The 17,542-nt window shown below is 35.5% G+C and overlaps 1 protein-coding gene across 3 annotated transcripts in view; it reads left to right on the forward strand.

The window, feature by feature from the left end:
• The window catches only part of CSMD3 (CUB and Sushi multiple domains 3), a 468,617-nt gene that overhangs the window by 305,340 nt on the left and 145,735 nt on the right, over window positions 1-17,542 (forward strand). For all 3 annotated transcript variants that reach the window (XM_015856172.3, XM_015856173.3, XM_085537054.1), the window contains 4 exons: window positions 1,815-1,971; window positions 5,277-5,468; window positions 8,016-8,142; window positions 8,843-9,045. In XM_015856172.3, the coding sequence (XP_015711658.2) occupies window positions 1,815-1,971; window positions 5,277-5,468; window positions 8,016-8,142; window positions 8,843-9,045 (679 nt within the window). The remainder of the gene's footprint in view (window positions 1-1,814; window positions 1,972-5,276; window positions 5,469-8,015; window positions 8,143-8,842; window positions 9,046-17,542) is intronic.

Here is a 17,542-nt window from a genome sequence, read left to right on the forward strand (position 1 = left end):
TTGAAAGGGGCCTAAACAGGTCCTTGAATCCAACCCCTCTGCTAAAGCAGGTATCCTACAATAAGTCACACTAGTAGGTATCCAGTTGGCTCTTGAATATTCCCATAGAAGGAGACTTCACAACTTCTCTGGGCATCCTCTTCCAGTACTCTGTAACCCTTACCATAAAAAACCATAAAGAACTCCACATTTTAGTAAAAAATATCTTGTGTTCAAGTTTTAGGCTGTTACTTCTTGGCCCCTATACTGGGACACAGTACCGAGAAGATCCTCATCCATTTGTCTCCCACTTCCCTTTAGATATTTATAAACATTTATCAGATTCTCTCTCTGGTAACTCAGCCTTTCCTCATCTGAGAGATGCTCCAGACCATTTCTGGACTCCTTCTCAGAAATTCCTGTCATTTTTGAGCTGGAACTAGAACTGGACACAGTATTTTAAATGTGGTCTTAACAGGGCAAAGCACCTCCTCCTGTATCCTGGCCATACTCTTTTCAATGCACCCCAGAATGCACCTTGTTTTGCTTTATTTTTTGTTCCATGTAAGGACATTAACAGTTAATGCTTAGGTCTGAGATTTCTTTGGAATATATTTGCAAGTTTCAGTAAAATAAAGAAATTATGCCAAGTCATTTGGCAGTGCTTCTTAGATGGTTGTATAATTATTTATCAAGTAGAGACAGTTAGAAATTGATGGACTTATCATTCCATTTCACTAGAGAGAACAGAATTTCTGCAAAATAGAAGTAAAGGGTGTAAGTCTTGGAGAACATAAATCATATCTCATTCACTTTGTTGCCTTACTACTACTGCTGGTCTATTTGTTTGGATTTCATTCTGATATAGATTCTAGTTTACACATGCAGGCTTTGATTACTATTTATATATTAATTGCAATTAGAGAATATATAGAACCCTGTTCATTTAGCAAAGTGTTAAATTTTCACTGTAGTGCAAATTGAAAGTTATTTAGAGGTCAGTTTGCAGATTTCCAAGGGATTTTTTTTCTTAAGACTCATGTTTACATCCAGAAGTCAATAAATAAATCTACAGGATATATTATTTGTATTAAGACTTACTGTTAAATAATAGCTTAACTCTTCTATGGAAAATATCGATCAACCAGTGACGTATTAAAGCAAAAAAAAAAATTAGAAGATATTATTCTTAAAAGAATGTTCTATATATTTAGTGACTTGAACTTTCAATTTCAAGTCTGGAAGAAAAATACATAACAAAAACTGCCTTCTAATTTACATGCAGATTTTTGGAACTTTTTCTGTTTATTTTATTCTGATTTCCTACACTCCTTTCACTGTGTAGTTATTTTTAAACCTCCCTTTACACAGGAAAAAACAAACAAACAAACAAAACCAACAGAAATGGAAGTATAGTTTACCATTCAGTGCTGGATAGATATTAGCTTTTCTGTTACACCATCTCAGTGTCTTGTTGCAGACACAATAAGTGTTTGTTGTTGGTCTGTGATGAGCACTGAAGTATTGGCAGTGGAAGAGAAAACACAGATGTTCACTAGAATTGAGCTGATATGGCAACTCTGCCCACTTCTTTTGTTAGCAAAAAAGGGAACTGACATATTTTATACTGTGCATATGAAAAATAACCACAATTAAATCAACATAATTCAGCAGAGACAAACAGAATATCCAAAGAGTATTCAGGGTTGACTGAAAAATGATCTCTTTTGGCAGAGCTATTCTCCCTCTTAATTGAAATGTACAGAACTATTTTCAAAATCAAATGTATGCATTTATTTGTTTTAGTAACTGTAAAAGTTGCATTTTTCTTATAGATCTATGACGGCAAAGACAATACTGCTCACCTGCTGGGTGCATATACTGGTGCTTCATTAAGAGGTCTGACGCTAAGTAGTACTTCGAATCATTTGTGGTTGGAGTTCAACTCAGACATGGAGGGCACTGATGAAGGATTTCAACTTGTTTATACCAGTAAGTATTTGAGAAAAAAGTAGTAACAGATTTATAATTGTAAAGGAATGAAAAAATAATTCCTTGTAAGATAAAAATGTGGTGCAATGAGGAATGACAAATTCTCCATCTTTAGACTCATGTTCAATACAATCATTATAGTAACAATTACTGAGCTTGGATAATTGTTGAAAATAATCCCATCTGGAAGCAAAAGAAGAGATTCCAGACAAAAAATTTTTAACTCTATGCAGACTGACAGAATTCAACTGTAAAGGTTAGAAGAAGTGAAATCTCTTTTTTTTTTTTCTTTTTTTTTTCCTTTTATTTTTTTTCCTTTTTTTTTTTTTCTTTTCATATTGTAAAAATATCTACATCTTGCTTATCAGATGTTGAATATGAAAATATGCATAGTTGTGTCCTCAGGAATAAAAGAGTTTACTGTTTTCAGAAGGAGGGAAAGGCAGAAAACTTGGGAAAAGTACACAGTTGTTGCTAGGATATGCAGAGGGAAAATTATAAAGTCAAAAGGCCAGCAAAACTTAATCTGACTACCACTTTTAAAGACAATAAAAAGGTTTTCAGAAATTTATTAACAGTGGAGGAGGGTCAAGAGAATCTCCATCCTTTTACTGGATGTGGCAGAGAAAAATAGCATGAAAGGCTGATTCTCAGTGTCTTCTTTATTTCCATCTTTAATAGTCAGACCAGTTATCCTTGAGGTACTCAGCCCCCTGACATGGAATGTAGGGATGGGAAGGAGAATAAACCCCCACAGTTCAGGGGGAAACATTCAGAGACCTGCTATTCCACCACAAGTCCTTGGGGCCAGAAGGGATCCACACAAGGATGCTGAGGGAGCTGGTAGAAGTTATTGCCAAGCCACTTTCTGTTATTTATCAGCAGTTTTTGACAACTGGGGAGGTCCAGATGAATGGAGACTTGTCAATATGACACTCATCCACAAGAAAAGTTGAAAAGTCAAAAAGCCAGAAAAAGGACTTGAGAAACTACAGGATTGGAGCAGATAGTTCTGAGTGTAATCATCCAATGTGCAGGACAACCAGGAGATCAGATGTAGCCAGCCTGGGCTTAGACAAGGCAGGTCCTGCTTGACCAATCTGATCTTCTGTGAACAAATGACCTGCCAGATGATCTTGAGTGCAGTCATTTGATGTGCAGGATAACCAGGGGATCGGACATAGCCAGCTCGGGCTTAGACAATGCAGGTCCTGCTTGACCAATCTGATCTTCTGTGACCTGCCTAGAGCATGAGGGAAAGACTGTGGATGTTGTCTATCACAGAATCACAGAATTATAGGGGTTGGAAGGGACCTCCAGAGGTCATCGAGTCCAACCCCAAATCTATCTAATAAACCTTTGACTCTGTATCTTCCTGGTGAAGATGGCAGCCTACTGCTTAGACAGGTGTACTCTTTGCTGGGTGAAAAACTCTCTGGAAGGCCTTGCCCAGCTATTCAGCCAGTTTCCAGTCCACCTTACTGTCCTTACATTCAGCCCATACGTCATCAGATTCTCTATGGAGATTTTATGGGAGAAAATATCAAAGGTTTTACTGAAGTCCCTACAAAGTCAACAGAATCTTTGTGCATCATCAAGAAAACACTGTGAGCATTCATGAAATAGCCAACTATTGTCATTTTAGTTCCATTACATTATGTCCCTACCTGTATGGTATTCTTCCACAAGAGTAGGTAGAGTTCTTCTCATTTTGGTCTTGTTATAAAAACTGCCTGAAGTATGTGAATAGCTCGCATAAATTTGCAGTTGAAAACCTGCTAGAACCTATGCTCAGGCAATGTAATTACATGTTGTTTTTTTTTCTCATCCTCAAGATGAAAGTGATCAGTTTAAAAGACTGTTTCTTGCTCTGCCTTTAAGTAGGCAGATATGAGGACTTTTCAGATTTCTAGACATTTAAACTTATTTTCACACAACACAATCAACACAATCTTAGTCAAAAAGGGGAAAATTCTAACTGGTCAATAAGTATCCAAACTGACAGTATGAAAGTAGCTTTTTCGTGTAAACCTCTCTTTAGCCTCATTAGAAACTTTTGTAGTGTGGACTGCAAAAGGAAACAATAGCTCAGTTAGGAATTAGAAAAAATCTGCTCAGAAATTGTGGAAGTTCTTCAAGAGATGAGTCATTTTCAGTGAGACATCAAATGAGCTGAAAGAAAATCTGAGATAATTTATCATTTTACTTTCTTTTTCAATCACATGAGCAAACAGCCCTTGCCAACCTGATATGTTTCGTCTGCAAAACAAAACATTGAACTTTTTTTTCAGTCAGTGGTAATGACTCAGTACTTGTGGAGAGACTATGAAAGGCTAACAAATGTTTGGCAGCTTAACAAATATTGTCAGCTTCAGTGAAAAATGCAAATATGAAATATCTTTCATTTGCTCCTGTGCTAGCTACACTTTGAAATATCAAACTGACACAAACTGTTTTATTTATTTGTTTGTTTGTTTTTATTTTTTAATCTCCACAAGTTTGAACTGTACAATATTGTTAAAAATATTTATTTTTGAACAAAGAGTATTGAACTGCTAATAATAACAGGAAACTTTATTAATAGGGTCTTCTGCCTAAATTATGTATTTTTTCCCCTATATGTTTCCCTATAACATTATATTCTGTATAATGTTTAGTTCATTCTGTTTCCTTCTTGTTCTACATCTTTTCATTCTCCAGAATGTTCTTTTTCCCCTTGAATTTGCTATATTGTCATCATCATCACTACTTTCTGAGTATAGTGTTCAAATTTACAAACTATTGAAAGCAGGGTCAGAGTAGGTATTAATATAACAGTATTTCTCTGTTGCCATAGGTGCTATTGTGCCATTCTCATTAGTGTGCAAAGTAACAAACAAATCTACTGTGCACGTTTGTTCATGACCCTATAAATGTACATTCACAGACTAGATTATCATCAAAATGAGTAAGAATTCATTTTAACTGCTATTTTATAAATTATAATATTGTTTTAGAACTGATTGATAGATATTGTGAAATTCATTTTCAGTCCTTAATCGAGCTCTTATGAAAAAAAAGTGCTATAACAATTTTGCAGGCTCAACTTGATAGACAGTACTATTCTGAGATATAAGTGAGGGATATGGACAGCGTACTTAGACAGTTTACAAAAACAGAAGAAACCTTAAATATACTGTTGTGTGAATTCTGAAAATATTTTATTTTCATTGGAAAAGAGAAAATCTAAATTTCATCAATGCATTTATCTGTTTGATTTTTTTATTTTTTATTTTTTTAACAAGAGTGAATTATTCCTGCCATAGGTTTTGAACTTTCACATTGTGAAGACCCTGGTGTGCCACAGTTTGGATATAAAATCAGTGACCAGGGTCACTTTGCTGGAAGCACTATAATTTATGGATGCAATCCAGGTTACACTCTCCATGGAAGTAGCCTTCTCAAGTGTATGACTGGAGAAAGAAGGGCATGGGACTATCCTCTTCCGTCATGTATCGGTAGTAGACCCTCATTTTTTATTTTATTTTTTAATTATTTAAACTACTCTTTATATGCAAGAAAGATAAAAAATACCCTTATGCTTAGCAAAAACTGTTAGAACAATGTGAAATCTGATCTCTACATATACAAATCTATACCTTACATAAGTCTATATCAGTGGCATTGTCTTTTTCAGTTTTAAAAAATAAAGGTAATAATCATTAAACGGTTATTCATAATGAATATTTCTAGCATATAATAACTTTATAGTTAGAAAATTGACAAGATAAAAACATTAATCCAAAATTCAGAAGAATATTCATCTAATGAGGAATTATAAAACTAGGATGCTTCTTTTTTCCTAATTGTATATTAATGACATAATGCTAGAAAAATCTTTTCACATTTTTACCTACAAATAATATAAAATAAACTTAGAAAGAAAAAAAACAAAAAACAAAACAAAAAAAAACAAACAAAAAAACCCCCCACAACAACAACATATAAAGTCACTAGGATATCTGGAGGCATATTGTGTTTTTATTACTTGGTTTTTGGTGCTGTGATGCATAACATGATATTATAAACTTTATTATAATGTTGCAATAACTTTATATGTTGTGCCACTAGCTACAAGCTCAATTTCTACCATTAGAGGGGAGAAAGACTGAAGTACTCCAGTAACTATCTTTCTTTCATCTTCACTTAGATGAAACAAGGAATGAGTGATTATAGAAAGTAAAGGATGAAATGCACTTTGTATTTCATTATACATTATATATTCAGTTTTTATTTTGACTGAAAACAATGTACTTTATAGAATCATAGAATGGCCTGGGTTAAAAAGGACCATAATGATCACCTTGTTTCAACCTCCCAGCCATGGGCAGGGTCACCAATCACTAAATCAAGCTGCCCAGAGTCACATCCAGCCTGGCCTTACATGCTTCTAGGGGTGGCACATCGATGACCTCCCTGGGCAACCTGTTCCAGTGTGTCACCACCCTCTGTGTAAAAATCTAACCTAAACCTTACCTGTCTTAATTTAAAACCATTCCCCATTGTCCTATCTGCATCCACCCCTGTAAGCAGATGCTCCCCCTTCTGTTTATATGCTCCCTTTGTATACTGGAAGGCCATTACTAAGACATAATTAAAACTTTATTATATGTTTTTCAACCCAAGAAACCTAGATGTGAATTGGTTTGGCGTTTTACACAATGGATCCCTTTAATAGCATTTTAAGCACCTGCAGTGATCCTTAATTAACATGAAAATTTGGAAGGTATGTGTAAATCAACATCATCATTTGCAACTGTTATTCAAAAACCTTTTGAATTCATAAGTTTCACTATAGAAAAGTATCACTTGTTTCAATTAAAATTACTTTAACATCTATCCAGCCAAACCTAAGCAATCCTCAGCTTGGGACAGAGACTATTGCTCATATACACAGCAGTTTTACAGCAGTTTAACTCTTCTCTGGGTGCAAGTAGCAGGTTTTACCACTTAGGAAAAGAAAAATGCCTTACCATAATAAATAAAAACAATATAAGCCATTCAAAAGATCACCTAAGTATTGCTATCTATGTACTTTCACTAATTTATGGAAAAGGTTAAAATAAAGGAAAACAAATAAATAAGTAAAATCATTTCGTAAATCATACTTTTTTGTGGTCTTTTAAAAGACCATTGAACAGCTCTGTTTTGTAAATGAAAAAGGTCCAACTTCACCTATGGATTTCTGTTTATTGAAGTTTTGTTTTTTGTTTGTATTGAAGTTTTTGCCAGCTCTTCAAAAATGATCACTTCCAAGTACAGCCCTGACTCTTTTCATCAAAACAAAACTGTACTGTAGTTATGCCAATCTAATCTAATCAAGGCATTATTCTGACTGTAGACTTCATAAGAGAGAAAGCATTAAATGGACTTTAAGAGAAAGGAAAGAGGAATCAGAAAGCTTTAAAGGCCTAAAGGTCTGTATTTAAAAAATCTAGGTATCACTAGAAATGATCAGTCTTGCCTAGTGACTGACTAGATGAGGCCAACTAACAGGGAACTACTTACCACCTGTTACCCTCTAAGAAATATTATAGCTCCACTGTGAGGACAAGTCTCAGGTAAGATGTTTTACACCTTTTTTATTTTCTAAATTGAAAGATTTTCACTCCAACAAGTTTGTTTTATTTTAATGTCTTTCCTCTTTTATTTTCTAAATTTTATTTCCTACTTATTAATATGTATTTCTGTTAATTTAATTCTACTGGCTTAAAGTAGTATAATGTTTCTGTTTTTCTTGTTTGTTAGTTTGTTTTTAGTTATTATTTTTAATACTCAATACTCAGTAAATAAAAATACTCAAGTAAAAACATGTCAAGTTTCTTAAAGTATCTGAAGTCTTTATATTTTATCTTACAGTTTTAGGGCATGTAGTCAGGTTTACTGTGTTTCAGTCATGTTACTTGTTCAGCAAAAGAGTAGATGTACAAATTGATCGCAGAGATGATTAGTTTGAATCCTATCTACAATGGATTAATAGTAAAATTATGCAATGTTTTCATTAGCTGAGTGTGGAGGCCGATTTAAAGGAGAATCATCAGGAAGAATCTTATCTCCTGGCTATCCTTTTCCCTACGATAACAATCTGCGTTGCATGTGGGTGATTGAAGTAGACCCAGGAAATATTGTCAGGTATTGAAAATGAATCTTATAATAAATATTTTATATATATATAATAAGCAAATTTTGTCTGTTCTTGTCTGGGGGGAAAATGAAGATTTAGAATTTAAGATGCAGTTCAGGGGCAGTATTCATGGTATACTCAGCTTAAATATGTACTTTGCTTTTGAAACTATTTGTTTTTCAATACATGCTGTTTGATGAAGATCAGTCCTGAAAATTTCCTGTCATTTTGGGAAATGTTCAAGAATTTTAAACTACCTTGTATGTACAAACTGCAACTATTAACAGAAAATATATCTAATAGAAACCAAATTTCAAGGAATGCAATAGTGTTGCACATAACTGTTTTAAGAAAAATGAAACTATTTTACAGAAAGCCTGTGGATGCCTACAGATTATTTGAATAGTTAACGTGATGAATTTATTTCATGATTCGCAAATTCTAATGTTACTAGCTACTAAAGACTTTTGCTTTCAAATGTATTTCTGTATTAAGATTATATGCACCTAAAGGTAAAACTAAGATAAATATTTTAGAATGTTACACTCAGAAATTAAAGTTTATTTGCTTTCTTACTTTGGGTTTGGTTGGTTTTGGTTTATTAGTTTTGTTTGATGGTTAGGTTTGGTTTGGTTTTGTAAGATTATGGGTGTTTTTAAGTTAATAAGCAGAATGAAATCTGACAATAATAACATGGTGTTCTCACAGCCTCCAGTTTCTTGCTTTTGATACTGAGGCATCACATGATATTCTACGAGTATGGGATGGACCACCTGAGAATGAGATGTTACTCAAGGAAATTAGTGGATCTCTAGTTCCTGAAGGCATTCACAGTACACTCAACATAGTAACAATACAGTTTGACACAGATTTTTATATCAGCAAATCTGGGTTTGCCATACAGTTTTCAAGTAAGTTGATGAATTCATTCATTCATTCATTCATTCATTCATTCATTCATTCATTCATTCATTCATTCATTCATTCATTCATTTATTTTTATGAGTTGGCTCACTTAAAGTTAATTGTACTGCTGGCAACAACTGAAATAGGTGACATTTCTAATTTTGGAGGGAAAGAGATTGTCCAAACTAGTAGATTTGTTGTAAAGCTATGTTTTCATTATTATTATTATTATAAATAATAATTAATAATCCATGTCTTGGCTTTGTTTCCAAAGCCACTTGGAAGATGTAGGATTGCTTACAGTTCTCACTAGTGTTTGTTGGTTTGTTTTTTTTTCTTTTCTTTTTTTTTTTTTTTTTTGATAAAGGGGGTGATATAGTAATGTTAAAAGCTTCATCCTTTTCTAATCAATGAAAAATTCTGCGTTCAGAGACATCTATGCAGATTTTTATTCTTGCTGTGCTTGTGTAGGATGAAATAGGAAATAGCATAGCAGAAACAGCAGTGCCTTTTTGTCTTCTAACACTATTTCATCTCATTGGCTTTACCAGATGGCAGAATGCTGACAAATCTAAACAGCTATTTAACTGTTATTACATCCCTTCAAATACTTTTTGAATTCAAATATAAGAAATAATATAATTAGATCTATTTAGACCACACTGCTGCTCACTGATTTTTTTTCTTTTTTTCCAAGTATAGTACATATGAACTCCATCATTTTATAAAGCAGTAGAAATGTTTCTAATATGGATTGATGTAATTTGTAATTATAACATTGTTTACTTTGTACTTGGTAGCTGTATTACCTAATTTTTCCCCTATCCTCACTTTTTCAACATGCATGAAAAATGCGTGAGTACACATACAGTGATTTGAATGAAGAATGAAGTATGTGAATGATAAGACAATGTGAAATGTATTTGACTTGTAATGAGTGACTCTTTTCCATCTAATTTATTTATTTATTTGGAACCGTGGATAAAACTTATAATTCCTTAGTTTCACAACTATATTATTATTATTATTATTATTGTTATTATTGTTATTATTGTTATTATTGTTATTATTGTTATTATTGTTATTATTTCCATTTTGTTAACTGTTTTTAGTCTCAGCTATGCTATTTTATCTAATGTTGAGGAATACAGGAAGCATTATCAGACCCAGGCAGTGGTGGTGAAAGGAGTTAAATGTAGCTGGCAACCAATCACAAGTGGTGTTCCCTAGGGGTCAGTATTGATGCTAGCCCTGTTTAATATCTTTATTTATGATCTGGAAGAGGGGATTGAGTTTAGTCTCAGTAAGTTTGCAGATGACACCAAGCTGGGAGGAAGTGTCAATCTGCCTGAGGGTATGAAGGCCCTGCAGAGGGATCTGACCAAGTTGGATTACTGGACTGAGACCAATAGTATGGTAAGACCAAATGTTGAGTCCTGCATTTCAATCACAATCCTCATGCAATGCTGCAGGCTAAGGGCAGAGTGGCTGGAAAGCTGTGTGGAGAAAAAGATATAGAGGTATTAACTGACAGCTGACTGAACATGAGCTAGAAGTGTGTCTGGGTGGCGATGAATGCCAATGGCATCTGGCTTATATCAGAAATGGTGCAGTCAGCAGGAGCTGGGAGGTGATTGTCCTTCTTTACTCTGCACTAGTAAGGCCATACCTTGATTACTGTGTTCAGTTTTGTGCCTCTCACTATAAAAAAGGCCCTGAAACATGTCCAAAGGAGGGCATGGAAGCTGTGAATGTTCTGGAGCACAAGGTTTATGAGGAGCAGCTGAGGGAACTGGTATTGTTTTGTCTGTAGAAGGGAGGTTCAGGGGACATCTTGTTACTCTCTACAGCTACCAGAAAGCTGTAATGAGATGGGAGTCAACATCTTTCTCAGGCTATTAGAATGGCTTAGTTTGGGGTGGTCCTTAAAGATAATCTATTTCCAACTAGCAATAGGGTGTTAGGTAATGGAGTGAAATTGCTCTAATGGAAGTTCATGTTGGATAATAGAAAAAAAGGAATCTTCTTAGAAAGCTTGATAGTGCATTGGAACAGGCTGCCCAAAGAGGTGATAGGGTCACCGTCCCTGGACGTTTTCAAGAAAAGTGTAGATGTGGCACTGAGTTACATGGTTTAGTAGGCATTCTGGTGATGGGCTGATGGTTGGACTGGATGAACTTCACAGAACCACAGAACAACATGGATTGGAAAGGACCTTGAAAGATCACCTAGTCCAGAGCAGAAAAACCCAGATTAGGTCACACAGGAACACAGCTTGCACCCACTGCCCTTTGTCCTGTCAATGGATGTCACTGAGAAGAGCCTGGCTCAACCCTCATCCACCCTCACCCTTTACATATTTGTAAACATTAGAAAGGTCAATGAGGTCACCCATCAGGCTCCTCCAAGCTAAAGAGATGCAGCTCCCTCAGCCTTGCCTCACAAGGGAGATGCTCCAATCCCTTTATCATCTTTGTGGCTCTGCACTGGGCTCTCTCAAGCAGTTCCTTGTCCTTCTTGAACTGAGGGGCCCAGAACTGGATGCAATATTCCAGATGTGGTCTCACCAGGGCAGAGCAGAGAGGGAGGAGAACTTCTCTCATCCTATTAACCACACCCTTTCTAGTGCAATCCAGGATGACACTGGCCTTCTTGGCCACAAGGGCAAAGCACTGGCACATGGTCATCCTGCTGTCCACCAAGATCCCCAGGTACCTTCACCTTACATTGCTCTCTATCTTAGTGGGCTCTTCCAACCTTAATTATTCTATGACTATGTACTGAGTTTATTCAAGTTGTCATTTAGGTTGAATGGGGAAAAAAAAAGATATATGCAGAGTAAGAATGGAGTTATGTGCTTAAGTGGATGTGTTATGGGAATAAAGCTATAAGCAGTTACTGTTAAAGTTCCAATGTTTTACCTGAAAATGTTCTTTAGAACTTCATTCAAAATGAGAGATGTTTTATTTTATCCCCTCACTGCAAGAAAGACATTGAGGCTCTGGAACATGTTCAGAGGAGGGCAACAAAGTTGGTGAGGGGTCTGAAGTACAGACCATATGAGGAGAGGCTGAAAGAGCTGGAGAAGAGGAGGCTCAGGGGAGACCTTATTGCTCTCTGTAACTTCCTGAAGGGAGGATGTAGTGAGCTGGGGGTCACCTCTTCTCTCGTGTCATTAGTGATAGGACCAGAGAGAATGGTTTCAAGCTATGGCAGGGCAGATTCAAGCTGGACATTAGGAAGTATTACTTCTCAGAAAGGGTGGTCAGGCACTGGAATGGACTGCCCAGGGATGTGGTGGAGTCACCGACCCTGGGGGTGTTCAAGGAAAGACTGGATGTTGTGTTGAGGGACATGGTTTAGTGGAAGCTATTGGTAACAGGTGAATGGTTGGACTGGATGATCTTTTAGCTCTTTTCCAACCCTGGTGATTCTATAATTCTATAATTTAATATTTAAAGGATACATAAAATGTTTGTGCTTTAATATTTCTCTATTTCTTCAGTCTGGGTTCACAGAATCACTGTGATCTTTCTCAATACAATATGCTGCACAATTTGATTATATATATATTATTGTCTTATTAGAAGAATCATAGAGATTTTTTTATCCTAGTTGAATGTTTTCAAAATAATGCAATGTTAACTATCCAACCAGAATTATTATGTTGCTATCTGTTCATACTATTTTACTAGCCAGGAAAGAATTATCTTTGAGGAGAGAGGGTAAAATAAAAGTAATTCTATTTTGTTTTGTTTCAAGCTTCTGAATACTTTCTTTGAAAATATAATGTTGTCTGAGTGAAACAGATGGTGTCTATGTACTTTAGCTGCAGTGTAATTAAAAATAGAAAGCTCAAACGGGAGGTATCTGCTTTTACTTTCCTCTTGCAATGTTATGACATAGATTATGAGTATTAACTAGATTATTGGTGCTTTCATTTAAAGAGTAATGCCAATGACAACAGATAATGTATGTTCAAATCATTTGAAGACCTTGAATGCTTTACTTTTATATTATTTTCTTAACACAGTTGCTTTGTTTTGTAGAAACAAGTTTCAAGATCTCATTTTTATCAACTCTTCCCATGCAGGATTCATTTAATAACTGAAGAAAGACACAATTGATAATGTAATATAATTTTAAATTGACTTATAAATACAGAAAATTAATTTGTATCCATTAAAACTTGCAACAGAAGAGATCACCAAATGAAAGCAGGGGAAAGCCTAGAAAAGCTGATATATTATATAAATAGTAAAAAGAAAAACATAATTTAATCAGTATCAAAAAATTCAAATTCTTGAATTTCTGCAAGAAAGAGAATGTAATGTGTATGTAGTTAACAGAGACATGAACTGTATATCGTAGAACTTGACAAATGTATTAATCACAATAGAAATTTTTCTTCAGCTGACATAGCTTCAAATCATCAGGCTCAAAGTAGTTTATTGGAGAGAAAGGGAAAGAAATAGAAGTGAAAAAAAGAATTGGAACATCAAAGTGGAAAAAAAATATATAGTAATTGTTTGTGCTTCAAATAAATTATTTTATTTACATGACTTCAATATTCATGAAGTGTCTACTACAAGATCCTGCTGGAGTTGATGCAATTACTTCCATAGATTCAACATCCTCTGAACATGATGCCAGAGGGATGTGTCAGTGCCATCTTTCCGTATCTGCAAATAGTCTGAGTGCTACTTGTGCAGAAAACAAGATATCTGTATTAATCTCTCATGCACCATTATTTCAATCCTATTAAATCACCAAAACATTTAGGCAGGAAAATCATGAAGTCCAGTCATCAACCTAACAGTACAAAGTTCAACACTAAACCACGTACTTATAGAAGTATCACATACATGTGCCTCTTAAATACTTCCTGGGATGGTCTACCAACTACCTGTGCAGGCTGATCCATCCTTTCTGTCAAGAAATTTTTTCTGCATTACTTGAGGCTGTTGCCTCATCCTATCACTTGTCATCTGAGGAAAGAGACCGACCCCCACCTCACTGCAACATCCTTTCTGGTAGCGACAGAGAGTGATGAAGTATCCTCTTGGAAATTACATTACATATATACATATAGAGTATATAAAATATCTGTCTTTTGTGCAGGCATATACTATTAATGTTTCTGTATAAGCTGCACTGTTAATGGCTTTTAACTAGAGAGACCTGAAGTTAATGGATGGATAGCTGAAAGTGGAAAGGAAGTACTGAAAGAACTAGGTTAATTGTAAGCAATTTTGAAATGATGTATAAACAAACAGTTTTCTTGTCACCACAAAAATCGCCTATTTTATTTACACTGAAGATTGAACCATCTTGATTTAAACTCCATTCAACATATGTTGTTGGAATTCACTTAAGTGGTTTAGACTTGTCCATAAGCAAGATAAAATTGAAATAGTCAAGTATCTTTAAATGCAACCATAATGCTATAAATGAAATAAATTTTATATTTCAAAAGAGGTTTTCTTCAGTAATCTTTTAGTTAATCCATTATTTTTCATCAAATACTTTAAAACTGACTTTGATCCAGATAGTTCACAAAACAGTCAAATATTTCTGTTATAACATTTTAAGGGTTTCTGTATAAACATAAGAGTTTGTACAATAATTTGAAATAATTTTCAGTTAAAGAAGGAAGATTTAGTTAATAACATATAATAAATTCTTCATCTTTCATTAGTCAAAATACTTGGGTTCCAATGTTTTTATGTAACTGTTGTCTTCCTAATGGATTTCTGTGACATAATTAGAAGGGTACTGTAGTTTGGCCTGTATCCACATATGCAATTTTAAGTTTTTAGTCACAATTGAAAGTAAGAGGATGAGAGGAGAAAGAGGCAGGTATAGTAATAAAGTTTTTCTCTTGATGCAACTTTGAGACCAAAATTGTTTTTCTTAATTTACTGAAAAATGAGTATAATCTCAGTAAAGCTTTGTCCTCCCTACATTTCCACGACTACTGGTGAGTGAACAAAATGGCATTAGGCCGGGGCTTAGTAATTTTTATTTTCTGTATGCAAAGAAGCATATCTGTAATCATTTCACCCTGAAAAATAGTCTGTGGATTGATCAATTGACGTATACAGGAATTAGTCTGATAGAACCATTTAAAGGGAATGTTTCATATCTTTATATACATATAAAATTATCCTGCCTCACTAGAATATTTTCTCATAAAATGTTTTGCATGTAGAACAGTAACGTCAAACTGATTTTGCAGTATTCTCTCATAGGGTATCTTCTTGTTTGTATTTGCTAATAATACAGAGCATTACAGAACTGACATTCTGTCATCTGACTGCATAAATGATTTCCTAATGGTAAATACGTTAGGTGCTACAAATATTGCGTACTCTACTTCCAGTGAAAAACTCTAGCCATCATGGATCACCTAAAGGTAATGCTGGAGATTGGGCCCAGTCAGCATGGGTTTATGAATGGTAGATCCTATTGGACAAACCTGATTTCATTCTATGACAAGGAGACCTGCTTAGTGAATGAGGGTAAGGCTGTTGATGTGGTCTACCTGGACTTCAGTAAGGCCTTTGACACTCTCCCTCACAGCATCCTCATGGAGAAGCTGGCTGCCCATGGTTTGGATGGTCATACATTCCACTGGGTGAAACACTGTCTGCAGGGCCAGGCCTAAAGAGTTGTGGTCATTGGAGTTAAATCCAGTTGGCGACCAGTCATGATGGGGAGTTCCCCAGGGTTAATTACTGGGGTTGCTCCAATTTAGCATCTTAATGTTCTTGATGAGGGGATTGAGTGTACCCTCAGTAACTTTGCAGATGACAGATGACACCAAGCTGGGAAGGAGTGTTGATCTGCCAGAGGGGTGAAAGGCACTACAGAGTGACTTGGATAGACTGGATAAATGGGCCAAAGTAAGCTGAATGTGTGCTAAGCTGGCCAAGAGGCAGACACAATACAAGGAAGGGATGCCATCCAACAGAACCTGGATAGTTGAAAGAAGTTAGCTCACATGAGGTTCAACAAGGCTAGGTGTTGCACTTGGGTTGGAATGATCCCAGGTGTATGTGCAGACCTGGAAAGAAGGACTTGAGGGTAACCTGAAAAGCCCAGCATGAGTCAGCAGTGTGTGCTTTCAGCCAAGAAGATAAATTGCATTCTGGATTACATCAATATAGGGGTTGCCATCAGGGCGAGGGAAGTGATTATCAATCTCTATTGTACTCTCATGAGTCTCCATCTAGAGCACTGAGTCCAGATTTAGGCCATTGTGCTCAGGAGTCAGGTCTAGAGGAGGGCCATGAGGAGAGGCTTAGGAACTGCTTTTCATCAGCCTGGAGAAGAGAAGGCTACAGGGAGATCTCCTAGTGGCTGTCCAGCACTTAAGGGAGCTTGTAAGCAGGAGGGAGACCAGTTTTTTACAGAATCAAACAGTGATAGGACAAGGGTTAATGGCTTTAAGCTAAAAGAGGGGAAGTTTAATTTAGATGTTAGGAAAAAAAATTCTTCATTTGGCAGTTCATCTGAGTAAATGTATAGGTCTTTTTATGAAGTAATAAGAGTTTAGAAAAACATACTGATTTAAATAACTTAAGGAAAAATTTATTTTGATGTACTACAGGTTCAGAAGAGCTTGAAATTTGAAAAGTTTCACAGCTTCTGTCCTGATCTTATGCTCTGGAGTAAAATGAATTAAAACAAAATAAAATAAACAAAATAATTTGTTATATCTTTTCTCTCCAGAAGACATACAAATTAATCAAAATGAACAAGTAATTTTGTCTCAGGGCTGATATTCTGATTCTTTAATGATACTGGTCTTGGCATGCATTACAAGACTAAATTTAAAAATCACTGCTAACAGGAAAAAATCTGACATTTATTATATTGGTCCTAGTATCAGTGGAGTTTATTTGTGCCATGTCACTCTTTTAATATCGTGTTTCAATGTATTTTTCTTGCGTGAAAATAGAGCTGTCAGCTTGGGATGTTAGTCACATATCAAATTGCTTGGGTTCATGAACAATCATACATTTTTCTATTGTGGCATTAACTTATTCATTTCTGTAGCAGAAAAGATCAGTTTACAGTACTTTATCTGATTGTTTCAATGTATTCTGATATGTTTTATTAAACAGATATATCAAAATGTTTTTATGCTCCATATCAACAAAATCTGTAGACAAATCTGTTTGAAATCTTTCATTTATTTTGCAGTAAAATTCCAGGTCTGCATTTTATGCCCTATTAAGAGAGCCTGAGGGAACTGGGGCTGTTTAGTATGGGGAAAAGGAGGCTGAGGAGAGACCTCAGTGATCTCTTCCAATATCTGAAAGGTGCTTAGCCCTGAGAGAGCTGGATTGGTCAATTCTCTCTGGTGACAGGTGACAGGACTAGGAGAAATGGCCCGAAGTTGCACCAGGGTACATTTAGGTTGGCTATCAGGAAAAACTTATTTCCAGAAAGGGTTGTTAAGCACTGGAATAGGCTCCCCAGGGAGGTGGTTAAGTC

The sequence above is a fragment of the Coturnix japonica genome, chromosome 2 (assembly GCF_054131305.1).
Source record: "Coturnix japonica strain WE chromosome 2, WE-NBRP24, whole genome shotgun sequence".
NCBI lineage: Eukaryota > Metazoa > Chordata > Aves > Galliformes > Phasianidae > Coturnix > Coturnix japonica.